Source organism: Thunnus maccoyii, chromosome 16 (genome assembly GCF_910596095.1).
Source record: "Thunnus maccoyii chromosome 16, fThuMac1.1, whole genome shotgun sequence".
In the NCBI taxonomy this organism is placed as follows: domain Eukaryota; kingdom Metazoa; phylum Chordata; class Actinopteri; order Scombriformes; family Scombridae; genus Thunnus; species Thunnus maccoyii.
In genome coordinates this window covers 13,720,526-13,743,960 of record NC_056548.1, presented here as the reverse complement: position 1 = coordinate 13,743,960, position 23,435 = coordinate 13,720,526, and the positions used below count along the sequence as shown (strand labels likewise).

The window sequence follows — 23,435 nt, the reverse complement described above, 5'->3', positions numbered from 1 at the left end:
GTCTTCCCTAGCAACACCCTGTTCCATCCTCTCCCAGTGCCCCCCACCCTCTCCCAGTTTTAACCTCCTCATGACCACCTGGCATGGGATAGCTTCCTCCAGTCCCTCAGCCTCACCTAAACCACCAGGCCTGAGATTAGGGTTAATCTGGACCTTGTGTCATCCTGTATCTATCCACCACCCCCACAGCCCATTCTTCCCTCCCTCCCTTCCTCCCTCCTCTTTACCAAAGAGGCTTTGGTTTAAAATCCTTTATTGTGAACCCCCGCTCCCCTTGCAGTGTCTTTCTGCCTGCTGTCAACTGCAACTTTTCCTCCCGCACCATATCCTTAGCCAATCCTTAAACAGATACTGGTAGAACCTGTCCCCAAGCTATGTTGGTATAGAGATGTGAACATTTTTTTTCACAATCTTTCTCTTTAGAATAAATTTAGAATTAGGCAAAGACTGCTCAATTTTGCACATGCACTATGCTCAAATGAAATGCTTGCTTGTGCACATGTGTCGTGTGAGCATGCAGTAATACAGGACTATACTTAGCAAGCGTGCATACAGTATGAGGACTTGCCGTAATGGAGTGCGTGCAATGGTGTAATGGTGTATGTGCATGTTTTGTACACGTCCGTGGTTGTTTGAGAGTGCTTGTTCAATTCGTATGGACAAGAGATTTAGATGAGAGTCTAGAGAATTCATCCTCCACTCTGCTGTTCCAATCACCCAACCCCCAGTGCATTTCGCCAGCCGTGCTCTCCCGGTCCTCTCACCCTGAGGACAAAGTGAAGGCATGGAGGCCCGAGTTGGATGAAGAGAATCCACAATGGTGCAGAGAGCAAAGATGCGTAGAGAATGAAGACAAAAAAAGGGGAAAAGATACAGTGCTAAAACCCCTTTTCATTTTTTTGTCTCCTGAAATAAATGGCAAATTCTCCCTCAAGCAAAGTCTCTTTTCTTGAGTTGAAAAGCCAGGAAAAAAGCACTTGGCGGACAGAATCCGGTAGAATGGAGCGTGAGGCAGCGAGAGATGTAGGCCAGCAATAGTGTCTTATCGTGAGGGGCAGAGAGAGAGGCCCTTGAGCATGAGAACCTGCCTGAGTTGGATGCTGTAATGAGCAAATCCCACGGAGGATCCGTTGAAATGATCACAAGATGCTTAGTTTATAATGTTAATGTCAAATTCCTTGTGTAATCATAATCAGCCAATTTGTTGAGCACAGTTTAATTTGTTCCTATTAGATAGATAGTATGCTTAGTTATCAAACATTTGAATACATGTAATATAATGATTATTTATCGAGTTCACTCATACGATTCCCACCCAGCCGTAGGTTCCTCATGCCTCCAAGAGACACATAAACACACATGCACATAATCACAACTTGATGACATTATTGTTTATTTAGCAGACCATAATGCACAGATGTAGGAGGGGCTGCTAAAGATCTTCTAAATGGATTAGGAATATGGAATCCCGGTACGTTGAGTAAAAATGAGCGGTGAGATGCGAGAGTGACTGGTAGAGCAAGACTGATTAAAGAGGAGAGAGAGCGACAGAACATGCTGAGAAAGGAAAAAGTCGAGAGAGTGAGGGGAGAAACGAAGAATGTTCAAAGTGATCGTGCGAGAGTGCAAAATGTCCACAGAGAGCAAGAAAGAAGAAGAGAGCGAGCGATGTAGTTAATGGATGTAAATTAATTGCTGTCATGTGGATTCTGATCCCAATAAATCAGGGTCAGTGTGGTCTCCGGTGCCATCTCTGCATGGCTGGGAAAAAGGCAGGAGGGCGCTTTGATCTGATAGACGCACACTCACACACTCCTATACGTGTATACACAAACACAAAAACACACACGCATACTGCTATTCACTTTTAGAGGCATGTGAATCTCCAACGTTTTGGATAAGTCTTTTTTTAAAAGATTTTTTTTTGCATTTTTGTCTTTATGGCCAGCTGATAATATACAGGAAATAAGGAAGGAGAGAGAGAGGAGGCTGATATCAAACAAAGGTGCACAACTGGAATCGAACTAGGGACGTTGCAGCCACATGACAGCGCACTTCAACATTTGGTTTCCAGGACGCCTCTGAATAGGAGTCTTTTGTGAGAAATGTGATAATCCCTCTGCAGTTCTTGAAGGAGAGCAGAAGGAACTTTAATAGAGTGCACATACGGACGTACAGTGTATATCTACTAATTACAGCTAAACATATCAGTTAAAGTAAAATTTGTGGAGCCACATAAACTTGTGTTATACACAAAATAATGTGTAAATAAATGTACAGTAAATTTTTTTTTTTCAAAAAGTCACTGCAGCACACTCGCAACACTTGCTGCTGTATCCACAGTGCCGTAAGATCGCCTTCATCGTGAGGAGCGTTTTAAAAATGCACCTCAAGTCCAAACAGAAGGCTGGATGCCAACTAGTGCAGACCTAACTGGGTTATAAATGCAATATGGTCCAATGAATTAGCCATGCTTATTACTGAAAATTACCACTGTGCTTTCTGCTTAACTAGGCTGCAAAATTGATTTACCTTCTTTCCCCAGTCTATGACCATCACAAAGACATCCTGTTATTATGAGGGCTGTGAGTATTATTGTATGTGTTAATCAGAAAATACGTGAACCATGTATTTTAATTACAAATCATACAAGGGCAATTTTAAAAACAAAAGCCTTTGAAAAAAAAAATGCTCATAACGCGTTGCCCACACATTAAAAGAAGCCGCCATGCTGCAACAACACCAAACCATCATTCCAAAAAATAAAAAAATCAACCTTTGCACATTATTGTCAATGCTGATGTTAACATTTCCATATTTTTTAGAACACATTTCATTCATTCACTTAACAGTACAGTATGCCCCATATTATATACACCGTGTTTTCTTTGATACTGTATGCCCCAAAGCAAATCACTCATGTTCAAACAATAATATCTGAACATGAGAGAAATGGTGCAAAATGGGAAGTAGGTCACATAGCAATTTATTTGACAAAAAGGGATGGGGGTGGGGAACTGGGGCATGGTGTATGCAGAGGCAGCAGCAAAAGGGAAGGTTTTTGGGAACCTAGATCAGATAGTGTGTGTGTGTGTGTGTGTTCGCGAGTGTTTGAGCATCGTGCGTGCATATGTTTAAACATGTTGGGCCTGGAAGTAAAGTTACACGCTGCGCAAGACTCGTTCAAGAACTGCTTGGTCAGTATGAAATTGAAAAAAAAAAATTGTCGGCTCGCTGACAAACATGATCACGTTCACATGCATCTTTTGGTATCTATTAAATATTACAAACTGCACACACACAAACACACACACTCATCAGAGGCTCCATTGCCCACTCTAGTGAAATTGAAACTGATATTCCGGTCACTGGACCATATCAGCACATCTGACACAGAGTGTCACCAGCATTGATCAGCTGTCAATGAACTGCCCAGCTACCCCCCATCCCTTTGCCAAACCAAACACACATGCACATATATTTGAGCTGTGTGTATCACCACTGATATTTACAGAGCAAATACCAAAAATCCACATAACCTACTGTAAATACATGTATTCCCCTGCACAGACACCCACACACGCACGTAAGCTCTCTGGCTTCCTCCTGATCCTGTTTAAATCCCGTCATCACTGAACATCACAGCTGTATGATTTGCAAGTGCATGAAGGCCATATACCTCAGTATTCCCCCCTGACCCACAGCGCTAAATGCTACAGCTTATCCAGCTATACAGTGCTGATGCATTCACTCCCTTCATTTGTCTTCAGGTTCACATTCCTCCAGGTCAGAGGAATGTGTCAATTCTGTATATATATATATATATACACACACACACATAGTGAGAGAAAAAAAAAAAAACTTTCAATAAAAATGCTTAGTGGTGATTTACATAAAAATAAATTCCAATGATAGGTGATGAATTACAAAATTTGAAATTAAAAAAATGTAAATAATGTTCAGCAGTTTTCCTGGAATAAACATGAAGTGGGGATTTTATACTGGAATTTATACTGATCAGTTTCACTCACATGCAGGGAACATTTCTGTGTTATACACTTCAATTCTGCAATAAACACTCCTGCGGCATTGCAAAGTAGAACTCTCTCATCCAAAAAAAAAAAAAAAAGAATTTAAAAAACTTCTACGTGTACTCTTTCTTGTTACATCGGGATAATTTAAAAATGACTAAATTAATCTATAAAAATTAAAATAGAACATCAGTGATACAGATTGGTGTATTTCATATGCCACCTAAATATATTCTTAAAAAAACAAATCAACCCGTGGAGTATCACGTTTATGTGGCCCTATTTACATATTGAAAGACTATCTAGTGTGCATACTCTCAACACAATCTAGACAATCTGCACAGACTGCGCTGAGGATCTGTAAAGCCACATTAACACATGAGAGAGGCTCTGAAGCACCAGTCTTTTCTAATGACTCGATAATCCGACCCAAATGCTGCCTGCTTGCTAATCTCTCCATCAGATTACCAAACTAGGGACGAGCACTGTCTACAGTATTTGTCTCGGCCTGTCTCTCTGTCTTCCTGCCTGTCTGTCTCTCCGTCTCCAGCTTGTCTCTTTGTATAACCGCTTGCTTCTTTCCCTTGTATTTCTCTGTATGATAAAAATTCTTTGCTTGCCTCTCTGTGATCTTCCTGGCTGTCTGCTGGTAGGGTTGCATGCCTGTTCGCCCCGCTCTCATCCTCACATGTACATTTTTTTTTTAAAATGGAGGACGGGGTAGTGGGACATCAAAATGTAGTCACAAATCTCCTTCCTCTCTTCATGCCAACATGCATGAGGGTAAACATGCATAAACATACACACATGTACAGTATGCTTGTAATTTATGGCTCGTAATTTATACCCATAAATACTAAAGTTCCAGGCTTCTCCCAGAAATAATCCAAAACAAATGTATTTGACACAAATAGCAAAGAAATGAAGTGTATTCCACAAAAAAGAAATAAAGGAAAAGGGAATTCATTTTAATTTGTGCCTCCATTCTTCACTCATATTCTCTCTTAAAATCCATCACTCTATCTCTCAGAAGTGGAAGGCCAAGCTGTCATTCCACCCCAAAGCTTTGGTGCACTGATATTGTGAATTTCATGTAAACAGATCTAAACTAATGTCCTATTTGTCACACATCAACCATGTCTGATTGTATATATTTACTATAAAACAGTGCCGCTGTTTTTCTGCCTGCGAGGCCCTACAAAATGTCTGTTTGATTTTACAGAAATCACTCTATGTCTGCCTCTATGTGTGTGTTCTGTTTGCATGTGTATGCATGAGTTTGTGTGTGTGTGTGTGTGTGTGTGACTGGACTGAGCCGCATTTCTGTCTTACATACTGTAGCTCAAACTGCTGTTGACAGTCTGCAAAAACTTTTGACATTTAGCTTTTCACAAAATAACACTCGACACAACTAATACTAACTGAACATGTCTCTGAATTATCCCTATATACCTGGCAGGTTTGTGCAGATTTAGTGACAGACTAGAGGCAGATCGTATTTTCCATGAAAAATAATATATCAAATTCTAGGACATTTTATCCCATCAAGGTATGTAATTCTGTGTGATACTGAAATAGATATTTTACGCTTTCACCAAAATGGAGATCAAAGGGTGTGAAGTAAATGTGTGTCAGATCGCTACCGGGCAGAAATGCAGCCGTTTAGCCTGCGCGGTTTTTGGTAATGCCTGGCAAATGTCGCACTATACCAGCAGTGACTGAAAACCAGATGGTTCAAACTTTCAGCATAATTTGTATCTGCACATTACAGATAAACAGTACAGAAAATCATAATAATCAAGTTGTACAGAATATAGACAACAGTGTTACTAATGTGTATTTTAATCACCTCAAAAGCCAATGTATTTACCCTAAAATGTATTTTTGAATGTTCATTATCATAAAACATTTACTGCACAATTTTTCACACACTTCAGGTAAAATATATTTAAAATACTGAAGAGGAGATTGTTTCATTTCAAAGCAAAATGTAATTTTTGTAACTGCTACATGAAGGATGCAACTAAAACTGAAAGCAAATGTAAGCAAAAATTTCTGTGGGATCAGTCAAAACACGTACACATAAAAAAATATACTCATACAAAAAGGGATCTCTTCCTGCATAGATATAACAGTTCTGGATGTCGACGCATTTCGAAATAATGAGAAAGGTTAGGAGCAGGGACATCGGGACGAGCTAAGTGGTGAAGTGAGGCATGAGACGGGAAAGAGCAATGGAGGGCTGGAGGGAGCGAGAGATGGAAAAGGAGGGGAGAAAAAAAAAAGAAAAAAAGAGGTGAGGTTGGCCCTGGTAGATTCAGCGCTGTTAGTGGACGAGTCTGTGTGTGTGTGTGTGTGTGTGTGTGTGTGTGTGTGTGTGTGTGTGCATGTGCGCGTGTTTGTGTGTGTATGAGAGGAGGAAGGGGAAGAGAAGGGGAGGGGGTGTTACTGCGGCTGTCCATTTCCCGGGATCAGCTGATGGCCGCGGATGATGGAGCAGAGAGGGGTCAAGGGTCAAAGCCTTGCATTGTCAGCCTGGCCCTGCTCTCCCGTGGGGTTCCCTCCCCTCTCACGGCGCCCTCCTCCATCCATCCATCCATCCATCCATCCCCCGCTGCCTCCTCTGCACATTTACATACATGTATCAACACTGTGCGTCGCCGTGGCTCGCCGGGGCGAGAGGATGCACCGTACGCATTACTGGCTGGCTACCACTGCAGTCTGCGCTGCTGCAGCCGATGCATTCACTGCAAAGCCATATTTGTAAGCATTTCATATTGTGTTCAGGCACTGGTGCATGATACATTAGTGCATCTGCATGAAATGTCCTTGTGAATGTGTTTTATATGTGAATGAATGTATGTGTGTGTCGAGTCTACGTGCACATCTGTGTGTATCTGTGTGTGTGTGTGTGTATGTGTGTGTGTGTGCAGGACAAGACAGGGCCTCCCACCCCCCCCTCCCCCCCAGTATTAGGCCTACCCTCCTCACCCCTCACACCCCCCCCCCCCTCCCATTCCCACCCCCACCACACACACACCTCCCCCACTTTGCCTGTGTAATCCCTGCCAGCTGGCCCCGTTGGCTAATCCCTCTGCACTGATCAGCTGGGCCACGCATCCAGTACGGGACAGGACAGGGACAGGGGCAGATAGGGGCGGGACGATCTGTGTGTGTGTGTGTGTGTGTGTGTGTGTCTGCATGTGTGTGTGTATGTGTATGCGTGAGTGTGTGTGTGTGAGTGTGTGAGGTGGGGGGTGGTGTCGACCAGAAAGCATAAATTGAAGCCCGTGCCTTCGCCGCGGCGCAGTGTGTCTGTGTGTGAGCCAGTTGCCTGTTCCTCCTCGTCCGTCCATCCCTTATCTCTCTCCTTCTCCTCCTTCTCCCTTGGATCCTTATACATATATACCTACTCGGCTTATATATGTATATTTTACATCTTGGGCTTTTTCCGTCTTCCTTTTTGGTTTTGTCTTGAGCATATCCAAATGGATTTTTCTAATGGAGGTGACTGGGTAGAATTTAGCTGAGTTTTTTTTTTTTTTTTTCCTGCTACCCTCTCTCCTATTTCCCCTGACTGCATGCGTGACACCTGCCTGCCTGCCTCCCGTCCCTCCAGCCCCTTGCCCGCCATCCCACCACCACCCCCCGTGTGCCTGCTCCCCTGCTCTTCCCAACCCACAAGGACCTTCACAGGATGGAGCTGCGCAGTCACAGCTACAACTACAGCAACAACAATAACAAAACCAGGACCAAGGAGGACCTGAAGGAGGAAATACTCTGCAGCTCCTCTGCTATTTTTTTTTACCTTTTCTTTAGAGAGGAAGGATATATTTGATCTGAGAAAAACCCCATTCTGCCTGTGCTACAGTAATATTCTATAGCTAAAATAGAAAAGGAAGTAAGCGCAGTGATTAAAAGTTTAAAAAGAAAAGGGATTTTAAATGTAACATGCAGTTTTTCTGGATGTGAGAGTCTTGCGTAATAGCAAAGAAGCTAAATTCTTCCTCTTACGTTTTTGCTTTGTGTCATACATCAGTTTTTACCCTTTATGAAATTATTAATTTGTGCATGTATGAATCAGAAGATGGAGACTGTTGTTATTTAGATCCTGTTCTCCAGTCTGTACATGGCTATAGTTACATGCGCAGAGTGCACAGAGAGAGAGAGAGAGAACAGTAGAGAAGAGATGGAGAGTAGAAGGGAGGGAGGGAGGGATGGAGGGAGGGAGGGAGTGTAAGGGGGAGATAACGACACAGCTTTACCAACTGTAATGAAGAACTGCTTGGTCTGGTTAAACCGTACCAAGCTCTTAACCAGGATCAGCGGAGGCAGTGCTATGGCGAGGATAAGGCATAGCGGCGCATCGCAGTGTGTACTCATAAATATCTAGTCGCCATCCTTTGTTTTGCTCTGAGGGGGAAGATGGTCTGCAGGAATGGTAGCAATCAGGTAGCTGGGCTGCTGCTCTCTTTATGGTGCAACAAAGGTAGCTTTGCTTGCTCGCTCTATTTCACTCCCTGTTTCTCTGTGTTCTCCTCTCTCTGTGGTGCTTTTTAATGATGTGCTGTATGTAGTATGTGTATATAGAGAATGCCTTAATGGTGTGAATGCTGCTTTGACGATCACTAGATGAATTTTTTTTTTTTTTTTTTTTTTTTCACATTTTGTTGCTGGTAACCCTCTCTAACACATCCACAAATGCATGCATGCATTTATACACTCTGGGCTGTTTAAACAGAAGAATCACAATGTCTTCGGCTTTCTATCATGTGTGTTATTTCTGTATTGTCTGTATTAGAAACCTGTTTTCATTGCAAAGAGAGCATGCATGTCGGTGTGGGATTAGCATGCACTTTGACGTGTGAAAGGACCGCATAGCTGCCTCTGAGTCCACAGGGAGGAGAGATCACAGGTGAGGAAAGAGGAAAGTCAAACAGGGATGGACTGACGAAAAAAACTAAACAGGATGCACTTGTGAGACTCTGGGGGTGACAGCGATTAAGAATAGTGTACATGGTGAAAATTGAAGTGCAACAACAGTTTAAATGGTTTGGAACAAAGGAGGGAAAGTGATGCTGAAAGCAGGGTAAGTGACAGAGGAGGACAAGATATGAAAAGGAGCTGAGAACGTTTTGGAAGTTTGGGTTTGAGCTCTTTGTGTTCACAGTGGACCTTGATTTAATTTCAATACAATTAAGGCACGCGGTGAATGCCAAGAGAGAAGCCACAGTCTTCGCTCACCTGAGAAACCAGCACATAGCTGCTACAGGACAGTAGAGTGGCACTGATAACTACAGATAGATGCGCGCGTTCGCTACAATCCTATGAGATTAACAAGCACTGACATCAGTAGTGATAGAGAAGCTGGAGAATAAGCATTAGGCAAAGAGGTTACAGAGAAGTGACCTAAGACAGTTAATGCAACCGAGAGAGATTTAAGAGGGGTATTACTGAGACATACAGAAAACATAGCAGAGATAAATACACCATAATCTCTGGGCACCAGTCTAACTAATACGCTGGTTTCCATAATGTCAGAACAGACAGAGCCGTAGGCAGCCTACCAGTGTCGGTCCTGTGGCCAAATGGACAGAGGGATCACACCAGGGGGACTTGCCATGTGGTGACAGAGGGCCACTTCAAAGGTCTGTGTGTTTACGCATGAGCGTACACTTGCCCTATCCGAGAGCAACATGGAAAAACAGGGTGAGAATGCTATATGAGCATGATGTGCTGCTGTAAGAGAATTATTGTTTTTTTTTTTTACTCATTTCTGCCATTAAGGCCCATCATAAAAGGCAGGAATCATTCTCATGCATGCTGATTTATTTTATTTATTATTCTCTAAATATATTTCCACGATCATCCATACTCCATGTGAATACGGCTTTGTACTTCATTTGAAATTACAGTCTTTTTGTTTGTGAATTTCAATATCACACCTTTGTTTGTGTTTCTGTTATGCAAAAAGTCTCAATAAAGAAGTCATTTCATGGATTACATTTCTATTTGTGCTATCTAGTATTTTTCTTTTTCAAAGTAAAAAGGCCCAAAGCACATTAAGCAATTTAAATAATGAACTTAGTTTCTACTCCTACAATCACAGAGCTACATCACATGATTCAAGCTGTAGGTTGATAGAGATGTGAGTTGACCTACATCTCAGATGACGGAGGCGGTATATGCAACAAAAAAAAAAGAAATTGTGGATTTCTGCACAGATTCCTTTCGATCTATTTTATTTACTGCTGTAGCTGTAAATGTAGAACGATTTAAGGCTAGTCACGTCAAAATATGACTCAATATAGGAGGAATGGACAACCATCACAAAAAAAAAACATGCAACATAGTTCAGTGTAAATTTTAGGCAAGTAAGATTAAGATTATAATAACACACAAATAAAAAAGGCATTTTATAGAATACAGCTCCATCTATAGTAGTCCTATGCTTCTTTATGTTTCAATATACCAGCGGATGACATTTCATTATTGCCTGTCACCTCCACACAATTAGAGCGTGCAGAGGGCAAGTGTGCCACATATGTTGAAACAGAGGTCATCAACTGTTTTCAGGCCCCTACGCCTGTCTACACATTATGCATGTGCAAAACTCTCAATAGAATTGGGACACTAAGAGAAATGAAGGGGGTGATACTCAATAAGTCAACAGTGCGGGACCCCTGGCGATGGAGAGCAGGTGACCGCATATAGGCCCCCTCACGTGATAAAAACATTCATCATCATGACATATTCTTATTTCTAAATAACCTTTTTTTTTTTTTTTTTTTTTTTTTTTTTTTTTTTTTTTTTAGCTCCTACTGCTTTCAGTTATGATGCAAAATAATGCTGACAAATTGGTGACAGGTGTGGAATTATAGACCTACAGTGTGATGGACATTTTTCATTTTTACTTGAAAATAAAATTTGAAACAATTACTTATTTTTTCATCTTATATTGAAACAAAAACACATTGTGACACACGGGTAACCTATTATGGTCTTCAGTGCAAATTAAATGTGATAAAGTGACTAAAACTGGCATTTGACATTTTTTTAAAGTAAAAATAAAGCATTCCAGGCATATTATCTAATATTGCAAGTTTTTCAGTGCATATATATATATACATACATATATATACATATTGCATTTAAGAGGAACGCTTCCCGAAACAAAACGCACGAAAGGAGAGAAGAAATCTAATTTAGTCATGTAAATAGAGGTCGGGTTGGCGACATGGTGAAGCGTCACTAATGGAAGAAAGAGATGGATGCCTTATGATAATGAGGGGAAAATAAAGCAGAACCATGACCTTGCAGTGCAATATGAACACACAGACACCACGCATTTAATGCGTGGCTCTTTGACTGAACAATACTTTCTATATCAGACAATATTTTAAGTATTTTTCATTATGTGGTTACAGAAATGCAGAGCCACATAGTCAAATATTTGAAATATATAACCTCTTAAATGAGTTCATGCAAAAGATATTTGATTTTTGTCGTTTTGTCTTATTTAATATGTATACATATATGTAAAATTTTGTCCGAATTAGAGCTTATTGAAGTCAGGAAAGGAGATTTATTACTGATGATAATTCGAGTTGCTCGTATGCACAGTATTTAGTGAACAGTATCGAGATTCTGCACATGAAAAAAAGCAAGTAGACTTCCACCAACACACACATACACACACCGCTGTCATCATAACAGTGAGGAATTTCTCCTCTCACCACTGCAGGGCAACTTATTTTGTTTCTCCATCTCCTCTATGCATTCAGCTTCATGCGCGCTCTGAGATGTGAGTGTTCACCTCCTCCCCTCCTCTTCTTCGCCCTTAACCCCCTTCACCACCACCACCACCTCCTCCTCCTCCTCCTCCTCCTCCACTTTCTCCCCATGGTCCCCTTTCCCTTTCTTCCTCTCCTCCATCGTCTCACTGGTTGTGTCTGCCTCTCTTTTATGGCCGTTCATTTGCATCCCAGTAGGGGCTAAAAGGCGTCCCCGGAGACGCGCAGATAAGGGTCACAGGAGATCCCCTCGGGGCAGCGTGTTTTCCACGCACCCACAACGCAGACACGACACGTGCCGTCGACCCCCCCTCTTTCGGCACACACACACACACACACACACACACACACACACACACACACACACACACACACACACACACACACAGCTATCCTTATTAGGACATTGCATTGACTTCCATTCATTGTGGACGGCCTAACCCAAACTCTATGCCTAACCTTAGCCGAACCTCATTAAAGGAAACTTCTGTATTTTTCAACCTGGACCCTTTTTGTATCTAACTTAGATGACTAATGGGAACAACTTTAAAAAAAAAAAATTGGTCCAGTTTTGAGCGAGAGCGCTCCAGCTGGCGCCGAAAAACCGGCTGCAATGTAATCCTTTGGGGCAATTGCGCCTCGTCAATGTACGTCCACTAACAGTGCTTGCTTTTGCCACTTACAGGTTCAGATTTTATTATAAGTGTCTTACAACATTATGGAAAGGACCATAAAAGGAAATAAAACAGGTTTTTTTGTTTTGTTTTTATTACCTTTTGCTTGATCCAGTCTTTGTTATTGTGTCTAACCAAGTCTAGCTCAAGAAGTCTCTTCTGAAATCACGAGAGTTGAGTTGTCAAAATCAGCTATCAGCTAGCCATTGCAGAGTTGGAGGGAGGAGTGCCAGGAGGAGTTTGTTGTGTTGGAGTACAGAAAGCATTGCTTAGTGTTATCTGAAAGACTTACAAAATCATGGCTAAATATTTAGCTGATTTTGACAACTCAACTCTCGCGATATTTCAGAGTGAGACTTTTGAGAGAGACTTGGTTAGACACAATAATAAACAGACCGGATCAAGCAAAAGGTGAAGAAAAATGTGTTATTTCTCTGCATGGTCCTTTCCATAATGATGTCAGACACTTATAATAACATTCTGAGCCTGTCAGTGGTAAAAACAAGCCTTTTTAGTGGTCAGATAGGCTTCATTGCAGCTCGTTGACCAATTTCAAAAATGGTTGTCCCCATTAGTCACTTAGACATAAAAAGATGGGAAAATAGGGTCCAGGTTGAAAAATTACCGATGTTTCCCATTAACCAGGACCTTAGAAATGATGTTTTGCCTCATTAGGACTGGGCTTTGGTCCCTATAGGACTACTGGCCCTGACAAGGTCGCTGTTTATAGAGGAAAAGGTCCCAATAAGGTAACACAAATTGCACACACACACGCACACACATGACCCTGCACTTCAGTCCCTAAAAGCTGCAAGTGATACTCTCCCAATTTCCTCTTGCATCATTTCCCCTGCTAAACCACTAGTTCATGAAAGTTTGTACACTAACTATAGCCCATCACTTGTTAAAGTTTTGCAAATATAAACAAATGAAATAGTTAACCTGGCCTTATTTTGTTTTCTCATTAAACTATCACTACGCATCTTTGAGTATCCTAAAAATGCCCAATAGTCCTAAATAAAATGTAGGCCCCTGTTATTATGTTTCATACTATTATTGTATGAGGCTGTGACTGTGGGCTAGGCAGCTATTTGAGTTCTTCAGTTTTAGTGCTTTAAAAGGAAGTGTATATGTGGCAATGTGCAATCATTATTTGGACCTTATTACCTAATAATACAAATTTATGAAACTACTGCTTTGGTTAATGCTTCTGATAGGCCTAGCCAACAAAATTTTGTGTGAATTTAAGTATGAAGGGTATCGGTCTACATTATTTCGTCTGGTCTTTATGTAGGGTATCACAGTTAGGCTACATTTGGAGGCCAGTGTTTGACAATAAGGTAAAAAGAAAGCATTTCTGTCTTTCTCAGTCAATTATAGTTAAAAATCATATTTTAATTGTTTGCAAACCAATGTAAAGCTGCAAATAACAGAAAAGATCTTTACCTATTGTTTTGTGTCAGTCTTTGTTTAAAAAGACTAGTGTGGAAGAAAGGTGGTTTAAATGTCGGTGGTGGGCCTACAAAATAGGCTTGCTTTTGTGGCTCAGGCAAAATCTCAAATGTAGTAGCCAAATTTCATCAGTCTTGCTGCTGGTGGTGTGTTAGTAGGCTATATTCTGTAGCCTTTAGGCCACATAAATCCATCCAATCTCTTTTTTCCAATATGATAATTTCATTTGGACCACATAGCACTAGCCATAAACTATATATTTTTTTAATTAAACAGTTATATTTAACCGTCGGTACTAACAAGAGGCCAAAATAGACATTATAATCAGAATATACGGAAGGCCTTGAATGCTGAAACATCCGGCTGAAGAACCTGTTAGGATCATAGACTGTATGGTCAGGATGGTAAAGAACGTCAGTGAATAATACTGATGCTGTGTCGCCCTCTTGTGGCCACTACGTTCAATACAACCGCACAGACGAGGGGAGAAAATGGCGGATTGCAGATCATTTTTCCACAGCATGAACACAGGTAGGCCTATACGACAAAAGATCACATTTTTCTCAACTTTTAAATCAAACGCAACAATGTCAAACAATATATTTCATTCACATTCCTTACATCACATCGTTAATGTCTTTGCTTACCTTTCAAGCACCTGGAATCAGTCCTGACACAAATTAGACTGTTAATAAGGGATCTTTATAAACCTATACCCATTCATTCCTTATGTAAAATTATTTTAGAGGGATATTGTACAGTGTACGACCACAAAAACATACAAAAAGTAAATAAAATACAACATAGTAAAACCATGTAGCATGTCAGGTATATTGATGTTCCACCTGCTGTGATTAAAAGGGTACAACACAAGGTAGGCCTACAGCTGGCCACCCCACGTGACTCAAGAAAAACAAATAGCTAATGATGAAAAAAAGCCACACATCACTTTGTGGAGCATCTTTATTATGCCACAAATAAAAGCCAGTAGTTCTGAAAGAGGACCTTGCGTTTTTTTTCTGTTTTTTTTTTTTTTTTTTTTTTTTTACTCACCAACAATGACATTCTGAAAATGGTGGAAGCTGATTGTGATATTATAGTTATGGTTGGCTGAGCAGTCAGAAACGGTAAGATGCATGTGGAGGACAAGGCGGGTTTGGAAAGTAGAGAGGTAAGAAATGCAGGGTACAGTGGTGAAAATTGAGGTCAGAATGGGGAGCGGACGGGTTGAGTATGAAAGGTTAGCAGAAAAAAAAACCAAAACATTCATTCATATACCCTTGTGGGAAAAAGAAAAACAGATGAAAAGAATGCACAGACACGCTGCATGACAAAACTGCTTTACAGTCAAACAAGGGGAATGCACACCAGTTCTGCTTAATATACCACATTTATTACTTTTGAACTGATTAATAGAAAGAGTGGGGGCAAGGCCACTCGCATCACTGTCTTTAGAAAAACGGAGAAAGGAGAAAAAAAAAAACAAAAACAAAAAACAAGAAAGCAGCCCATAGCAACAATGAATTAATTTGTCCAAGGGAAAGAAAAAGAGGGTAAATAAAGTCCAATGAAGACTGTTAACAGAGGGCCCCAAATTTTTTTTTAGACCATGAAATTATACACTGAGCAAAGCTCATCAACTTAACATTTCTTCTGCTTTCAAACTCTTGACCCCCTTCCTTACTCTTCCTCTCCAGATCCTCCACACCCTACCTTCCCCACACACTCCGTCCAACACATCCGAAAACAAAATAGAGGGCCATTTTGAACATCTGCAGTCCTCTCAAACAAAAACATGGCAAGCATGTACGAAACAGATTCTGGAGTGAGCGTAGTTGACACCTGCCTACGATGAAAATCCACTGAGGAGGAAACTCCACTGGGTCCTGGTTGAAGATGTGAGCATCCTCAGAAGACAGGTGAGGGTGTGGGGGGGGGGGGGGGAGTTAACAAAGAAAATGAGACAAACAGACCATTCTTGACTTTGGGAGATTATTATAAGCCAACACTACAAATTTCTATTGGATTTGTGTGTTTGTGTGAGAATTACAGACTTGCTCATGGACCATAAAAACAGAGGATGATCCTTTCGTTTAAAAAAGGAAAAAGCAGCATACAAGGGAAAAAAAAAGCATATGTAGTGGAATGGGGTGGGGCAAAAAAAGATTTCACCTAAGGATGCTATGCATTTAGTTGTAGTCCTATGGATAATCGTTTCCTTTTCTTTTTTACTACAAGTTCGAAGTAAGTCTTTAAAGTCAAAAGAAATCAAAAGAGTCTTCATTTAATTTTTTGTCCTTGGTTAATTCTTCACCCCTATTAGAATTTCTTAGAGATCTGGATGTAATGACGTAATGGGGTGGACAGGGCTTTAGCGGGGGGCCATTGCAGTCTTTTGACCAAAGCACCAACTGTTACTTGACTCGTCCTTGGCGCTCCTAGAACACAAAGAGACAGCGAATTAGACATAATACAAAATAAAACTGTCAAAATATTTGCATATTACAGCTGACCTAGATAACGCCAGGTTTTCCTGGTTTATTCATTCAAGCAGCCAAAAGTGCACAAGTCCTGACAGCACTTTTTAAATACATTTAATGCGTTATATAAAGGGCAACTCTTGCCCAACTCCAAATGGAAACTCAAACAGATGTAGGTTTTGGATATAAATGCTTGATTTCTCAAGAACAAATAAACAACTCTTCATGAGAACACATATCAAGCTCCGGGTGTATATGAATAATTTCAGTCAGCAATCTCTCCATCAAGTATTAAAATAACAAGATCAAATAACGCTGATGAGGAAAGTTACCTGAAGCCTGTAATGACTCCTGTTGCTTGGGTTGCTGGGATATGGCTCACTGCCTTGGACCTCCACCTGTCATACATAGAAGAGTGAAAACTGAGCGCATTTGGAACAATTTCAGATTTAAACCAACAAACGCAATATGCTCAAAATAATTTGTATAAATTTGACAAAAAAAGTTATATATATAGAAACCAGTACACATTTTGGTGCAGCAGTAAGATTTTGATGAAGAGTATGCCAACTTCACATTCACCACAGCAAGTCATGATCAAAAGCTAAAATGCAGACTGTCTATAGACATCAGATATTGGATTTAGGTAGAGTCAAACATCTCACATGTCAAATCTAAAAACCTCCTCTTACATAATGTTTACCGATGATCAAAAACTGCCTTTAATATACTTTCTAAACAATGCATGCAATGGAAAAAGTTATTCAGGTTATTTTAAAATATACTAATATCAAAAAGTTTGTATTTGGTCCATCATTTTACTGCTGTCATAACATGTTCACTAGTTATCCAGTGGTTTGACTTGCATTAAATGAAAGATGGCACTTAAGATTGAGAATTCAATCGCTTTGGAAAACTGAAAATTGTGAGGCTTGCTTCAGTTTGACACATATTAACCCCTAAAATGTGATGAAAAAATCACAACATATCACATTTCTAAATTAATATCCAAAAATACTGTAAGTTTAACAATTGAATTATTACAATATTTAAACAAATGATACCTTAAATTGCTGTCTAGTTATAGTTGCTCCAAGGTTGTTATACTTGTTTATGTATAGATGTTCTGCTTGCTCTCCAGTGTTAGGAAGCAAGCAGCAGATAAACCCAATATTCCCAAATCGATAATCATAAATTACATGTTTCATGGATCCTGGACATCTTGCATTTGTTTCATGTTCATGTGCACTAAACAGTAAAATTTAAGCGGCACTTTTTAACAAGAGATACAAATTCCTTTTAAGGCATACCTCAAATGAGATACAGTGAAGTCAATATAGAAGAACAATTCTGGGATAAACCTACTAAAATCACAACACACTGGATAATAAATATACATCTACAGGAAAAAAAACAAACAAACAAGTGTGCTCTCCATATAATAGCAAGTAGGCAAAGAATGGCAATTTACCTAAAAGGTGAATGGCTGCTGTGTTATGGTTCAAAGCCAATATTATGCTGTCTTGGCTTACTTCTACATTAATTTGCCCCTCTAAAAAGGTAAAGAGGCAACAAAATGTGTGTGCAGGACATCAATGCCCCCAGTATTAAACCTTTCCAAAATTAGAAAGAAATGCAAACTACATTATGTGCACTGCAACACATATTTGCTCTATTTTTGTTCCTTATGTTGATGCCAAAAGTTCAAAACAGCTAAACAGATTTCATCCAATACTTTCCAGTGAGTAAAGACATATGGTATGAAAAATTACAGTGCAACTGTTGGGACAGCCTTTTCAGGAGGAATCTATTCCTATCAAAATGAAACAACTAAAACACAATATAAACCAATTAATTCAATTTTCAAATACATTCTCATGTAATCCCCTGAATATTTCAAAAGCTTTTCATGTCATAATATGAACTCTGAGTGAATGCCACCAAGTAAAACATTTCCCGGTGTTCACTGTTCTATTTTAAAAGCATGGCAATACATAAAAACAACAGGTAGGAAACAAAACACCACAGTAAAAAACTGGAGAAAGAAAAGTCACAAAATATCCTACGGTGCATTGAGATTCAATTCAGCTGTAAATCCTCAAGACAATTGTATTCCTTTGTAATGCAAAAAGCAGCGTTGTACATGCACGCGCATCCAAACCGGTTTCATACACTGCACTTTTTTCTACATAAGTTAAAAGCAGAGCACCTGGTTTAAATGAATCTTTTATCTTTTGTTTTATCTGTTACTTTATTCAGCAATAACTCTGTTACCTTTTTCACACACTCTTCCTCCTCCTGACGCTTCTCGTAGTGAGAAAAGTCATCGAAGATGGAAGTGGTGTGTTTATATCCAGCGATGATCTTTAGCACCTGTCTGGCCTTGTCCAGTGGCACCTCTTGTGTGTCCCGAGAGTTGGTCACTGGCTTGTTTTCGTTGTTCTCCAGTCGAATGTGTCTCAGCTGACTGTTGGGAACGTCCTTTACAAAGATCCAGCGCACATCAAAACGACCCTTCCACTTGTCCTGCGACCACACGCCAGCAGACGTGTTATAGTCCACGGGCGAGCGCATCTCTGCTACGCCACAGAAGTGCCCACTTCCATTTACACTGAACAGAAGATAAAGCGGCCCTTTGCCACCCAACGAACGGTACGCCGCATCAAGCCTCTTGTTGCCATGCTCCGTGCTGCACCAGATGTTATACTTGATGGAGCGGTGGATGTCATCCTCTGAGTAGCTCTTGATGATAAACACCCGGCCCTGCTTGGGATTCCAGTCAAAGTCCTTGGGGTTATAATTGTTGACCATACGCAACTTCTCTAAGACTGGGTGAGGCTCAGAAGGGACTCCAGGAACCACGCCCACACCAGAGGAGGTGGGAGGCGACTGGCCTGTACCACTCCCACTGGCATCCCCAAATCCATTGGCCCGATTCCGTGGAGGGACCCAGCGAGTAGGTTGAGAGGGTTGCTGTTGTTGGCTTGGGGGAGGAGGAGGACCCTGGGAGAGAGGAGACTGGGGCATCTGAGCCATACCTGGCTGTCCACCGGGTGGAAGCTGATGCTGCCCCATCTGGGAAACAGGGGGTACCAGCTGTCCATTGCTGAGGGGCATTTGTGGGTTCCCTGCAGCGGTAGCTCCGGTCTGTGGGGAAGCCTGATTGGGTGGCTGCCCATTGCTGGGAATAGAGGGCACCTGCTGAGGGGTGGCAGCTTTAGGCATGGTACCCTTGTTGTCCCAAGTGCCGATGTCCATGTTGTGTTTAATGGGCGGAGGAGGCAAATTGGCACCGGCCATGCCACCCTTGGTTTTCAGCTTCGGTTGAGGCTTGGCTGGCTTGCTGGCAATATCTGCCCAGGAGGCAGGTTTGGCAGGGGCAATTGAGACAGGAGGCATGCTAGGGGGTCCTACAGATGATACAGGGCCAAGGGGACCCCCACCAGGTAAGCCAGAACCAACCACTTTAGGAGCCATGTCCCCATTTCCACCAGGAGCAGTACCACCGATCTTAAGCCCTGCCATGCCCTGGTCAAGGCTGTTCATACCAGGTGCCTTGTTAAGGGGCTCGTTGGCAGCAGGTGCAAATGGGGACTGTCCATCGATCATGGCACCTCCAAGTGAGCTGGGAGCATAGGCATAGCTGCTGCTGTAGCCTGAGCTCTGCGGTGTCCCCGACTGTCCCTGAGAGCTGCTATTACCCCATGCTGAGAAGTCGATGCCACTGGGGAAGAAGTTGAAGCCGTGCTGACCCAGGAAAGGGTTGCTCCCCAGGGGGCCTGGCTGGCCAAACATAGCGTCCGGGAGGTAGTGGGGCTCCCCGTTGCTCAGCTGTCCATAGGAGGCCAGGTAAGGCATAGGAGGGTCCCCACCTGTGGACCATGCTGCCTCGTTTAGGGAGTAGGAAAATCCTATGGAGGGGCTGTAGTAGCTGGGCATGTACGAGTCCGACATGGCCGTATAGGCATTGCTCTAAATAGAAAAAGAATTTGTTTTAGTCACAAGTTGTAAAAAAAAGAACATTCTTTGCAACAACACACTCAGACTTAATTGATAACAATATATCAGCTTCTGTTTGATATGTATATACCTTGTTCTTGTAGATCCAATAAGTCAGACCAAAACAAGAGATGAGCAAAGTTATTAAATTACTGTAATTATATAGCAAAGATTCACCACACAGAAAGCATCTATAAGAATCTACCATTCTTAGTATCCCTCTGATCAGGACATGCATAGCACTGAACTATACATTAAGAAAAAAAGTGTAACAGTCTCTTGAACAAAAGGAAAATACAGGCCCCATTCATTTCATCTAAAGTCCACTTCAAACTATGTGTCTGTTACTAAACAAGGGGGACTCCCATTTACCACAGTAAAGAGAAATATAATCCAAGGCCACTGAAAGCAAGATAATCAACAAAAGCTCTCAATCCAGCTGAAAATCCTTAAGGCCCTCTTGTATTTCTTTGTAATACAAAAAGCAAAGATGTGCACAAATACAAACAGGCCTTAAGGCCACTGGAACAAAACAGTTTAAGTATGCCTATTTATCTCCTGATACAGAAATGTCTTGTTAAATAGTTACCAAAAAATTCACAACAACAAATCTCTTCATAGAAATCATCTGATATTAACTTCAAAACTTACATTCAATGTTCAGAAAAGAGATTTTTTTTAAACTATTCAACAGAATAGTGATTCTCTGCATCTTTATGCATATACACATATGTATATACACAATATCCAGCTTACAATCACCTAGATAAATCTACATCTCAAAAGTGTCATACAATAATACATTAGCCTGTGTGTCAAAGGTGGCAGGTAATACATTAAATGTATGGTTGTGATGCTCTGAGCCAAACTACAATGATCTGTATCACAATCAAAGAATTTACAAATTGACCCAGGCCATCAGGTCATCATTATTTTAGACTCCAACATGTGCTACTAGTACATATTTTAGGAATTAAGCTACTTTTTTTCTAAATGTACTTACAATGATTGTACAATACACATATACAATATAATAATAATCAACATACTCATCACATAAAAAGTCCACTAATGAAACGCAGATGGAAGTTACCAACTTGTTGATTACATCTATGAATTACACTTCAATCATTAGAGATATGTAAATGAAAAGATTTATAATTCACTAAGAGAAAAAACTAACTTGAGGATACTCATTCATTGATACATTATAGTAAAAGTGATTAAACTAAAAAGCAGATCCTGTGGGCAAACACTGGTCGATAAAGCTTACCTGTCTGGCCTGAGTATTCAGGTAAGGCTCAAACTCATCGTCATTCAAAGTATCCTTTTGGGTCACAGCTCCGTTTTGCACTGAAAAGAAAAACAACACTGATGTAAACAGAGCATACAGATCTTTGTGAGACGTGAGTGACGAGACACATTATCTGCTAATTTCACATCAGCGCCTATTACATAACAATACCACTCCTTGCAATTATTGTGTCACCAGAAAAAAAAACATTAAACTGAGCACAATAAGACATCACATAACAGCTTAATATGCTTCAGATTACACAGCATAGCCTTGCACAATGAGATGAATCAGCCACTGAGAAGAATCAAATGCACTTGGCACTGGTTGCATATTGGCACGATATAACACTAAAGACATTCAGACTCCCTCGTGAAAACAGACAAAATAAAATTACAGATAGGTTATGATATTGGTGATACTTCCAGAGTAGATTAAATATATGTTAAATGCTGGTGAACCAGTGTTCAGTGCCTTGCATTCAGAAGTTTAGTGTTCTCTGTTACAGCTGACTGAGTTGGATGAGCTTTTCAGGACATGGAAAAGTGAAATAAAAACAAACTGGTTGTTAAAAACATATTGCCTAACATTACAGTCTGAACAGCATGATGACGGGAAAGCACAAGGCCGGTTTGGATACAGGAAAAGCATGTCGGAAGACGTGTCATTTTGGGTTAACTTAGCAACCACATAGCTAGCGTGCTAGCTGCATGCAGTGCGCAGCGTCTCCATGTTAACGAGCGCCAAGAGTCCTTTCAACATGACGGACTTGGCTAACATTAGCCGACTGGCCAGCGTGCTAGGTTGGCACCTGTAGCAATAATGTTTCACAGTGACCGATATCAAGTGAGAGGGAGTAATAAGACTTCACTCTCGCACCTGTCATCGCAATAAAAAGCGGTGCAAGTAAACCAGGAAAAGGATGCTGATGTGTATCATGTTGCCATTTAACGTTAGCTAGCCAAGAGTTAGCTAGTTAGTTGTGTGAACCTACGACTGCCGTTGCGGGGATGTAAAGGAGACTGAGTGTGTGAACGATTGAGAACACTCTTGTTGAACATAATGTCGTGTTGTGTTTCATTGAGGAGTTATGTTTAATGCAAAAAAAAACATGTCCAGCTAACAGGCAGGCCTGAGATTAGCCATCATATCCGCGCACGCAAGATTTTCAACGCGCACCGCACGTAAAAAAGATCCGCATTCACTCAACCCAAGACGATCATGTTAAGACAATATTTGTTCTTACCTTTATTTGTTTGGCCTTTCGGTCTCTGGATTGGGTCCAGGTGATTCATGAAGGTTTGATTTATGAGAAGAGAGGAAGGGGAAAAAATAGATGAAGAGATATATTTTCAGCAGTCAGTTCCTTTAGCAGGTGGTCAGGCCTACTGCACTACTGAGCCACAGCCGCTGCCTCTGAGCTAAGCTATCCTCGCTAGCCGTCGCGATGCTGAGAAATTTGGCCCTCGTAAATGTTCAGAAAATACCTCTCTTTACCTGTTCAAGAAGGCTGCTGGCTGACATGTCTTTTCCCCCCCGGAGCCTGTGTAACTGTATATACTCCTAAATAAAAGCGGCAGGGTGCAGAATTTGTCTAGCTATTGAAGAGTTTCAGCCAAGCGCCCCTATCTCTCTACAGAGCTTGGTTTCTACACAATGGCGGGCTGCAGTTTGCTTGACAGACTCCTCAACATGGCTGGGCGGCCCTCGAC

General features: G+C 41.1%; 2 protein-coding genes across 3 annotated transcripts in view; both read right to left on the bottom strand.

Moving 5' to 3' along the window:
* si:ch1073-358c10.1 (peptide methionine sulfoxide reductase MsrA 1) overlaps window positions 1–12,735 on the bottom strand; it is a 50,613-nt gene extending 37,878 nt beyond the window's left edge. Inside the window, exons 1-2 of one of the 2 annotated variants that reach the window (XM_042387908.1) lie at window positions 12,598–12,735; window positions 9,599–9,712 (exon numbers count right to left, since the gene is read on the bottom strand). The gene's annotated coding sequence lies outside the window, so the exon portion shown is untranslated. Of the gene's footprint in view, window positions 1–9,598; window positions 9,942–12,597 lie in introns of those variants that run through there. The other variant, XM_042387909.1, reaches the window with a different exon arrangement.
* A 2,586-nt stretch (window positions 12,736–15,321) lies between these two features.
* On the bottom strand, window positions 15,322–23,435 carry ythdf2 (YTH N(6)-methyladenosine RNA binding protein 2). Its single transcript, XM_042387906.1, has 6 exons — window positions 23,221–23,435; window positions 22,970–22,994; window positions 21,703–21,782; window positions 18,705–20,402; window positions 16,763–16,828; window positions 15,322–16,388 (listed from the first exon to the last, which is right to left on the bottom strand). Exons 1-6 carry the CDS (start codon window positions 23,245–23,247, stop codon window positions 16,365–16,367), a joined length of 1,920 nt encoding a protein of 639 aa, XP_042243840.1. The 5' UTR covers window positions 23,248–23,435; the 3' UTR covers window positions 15,322–16,364.

What these genes read in the sequence shown, in the direction of transcription:
- ythdf2 (XM_042387906.1), bottom strand. Translation starts at nt 23,247, where the DNA reads ATGTCAGCCAGCAGCCTTCTTGAACAG. An exon ending in TGAATACTCAGGCCAGACAG is followed by an intron (nt 20,403 to 21,702) that starts GTAAGCTTTATC and finishes TTTTCTATTTAG; the next exon opens with AGCAATGCCTATACGGCCAT. An exon ending in AGGAAGAGTGTGTGAAAAAG is followed by an intron (nt 16,829 to 18,704) that starts GTAACAGAGTTA and finishes TATGTATGACAG; the next exon opens with GTGGAGGTCCAAGGCAGTGA.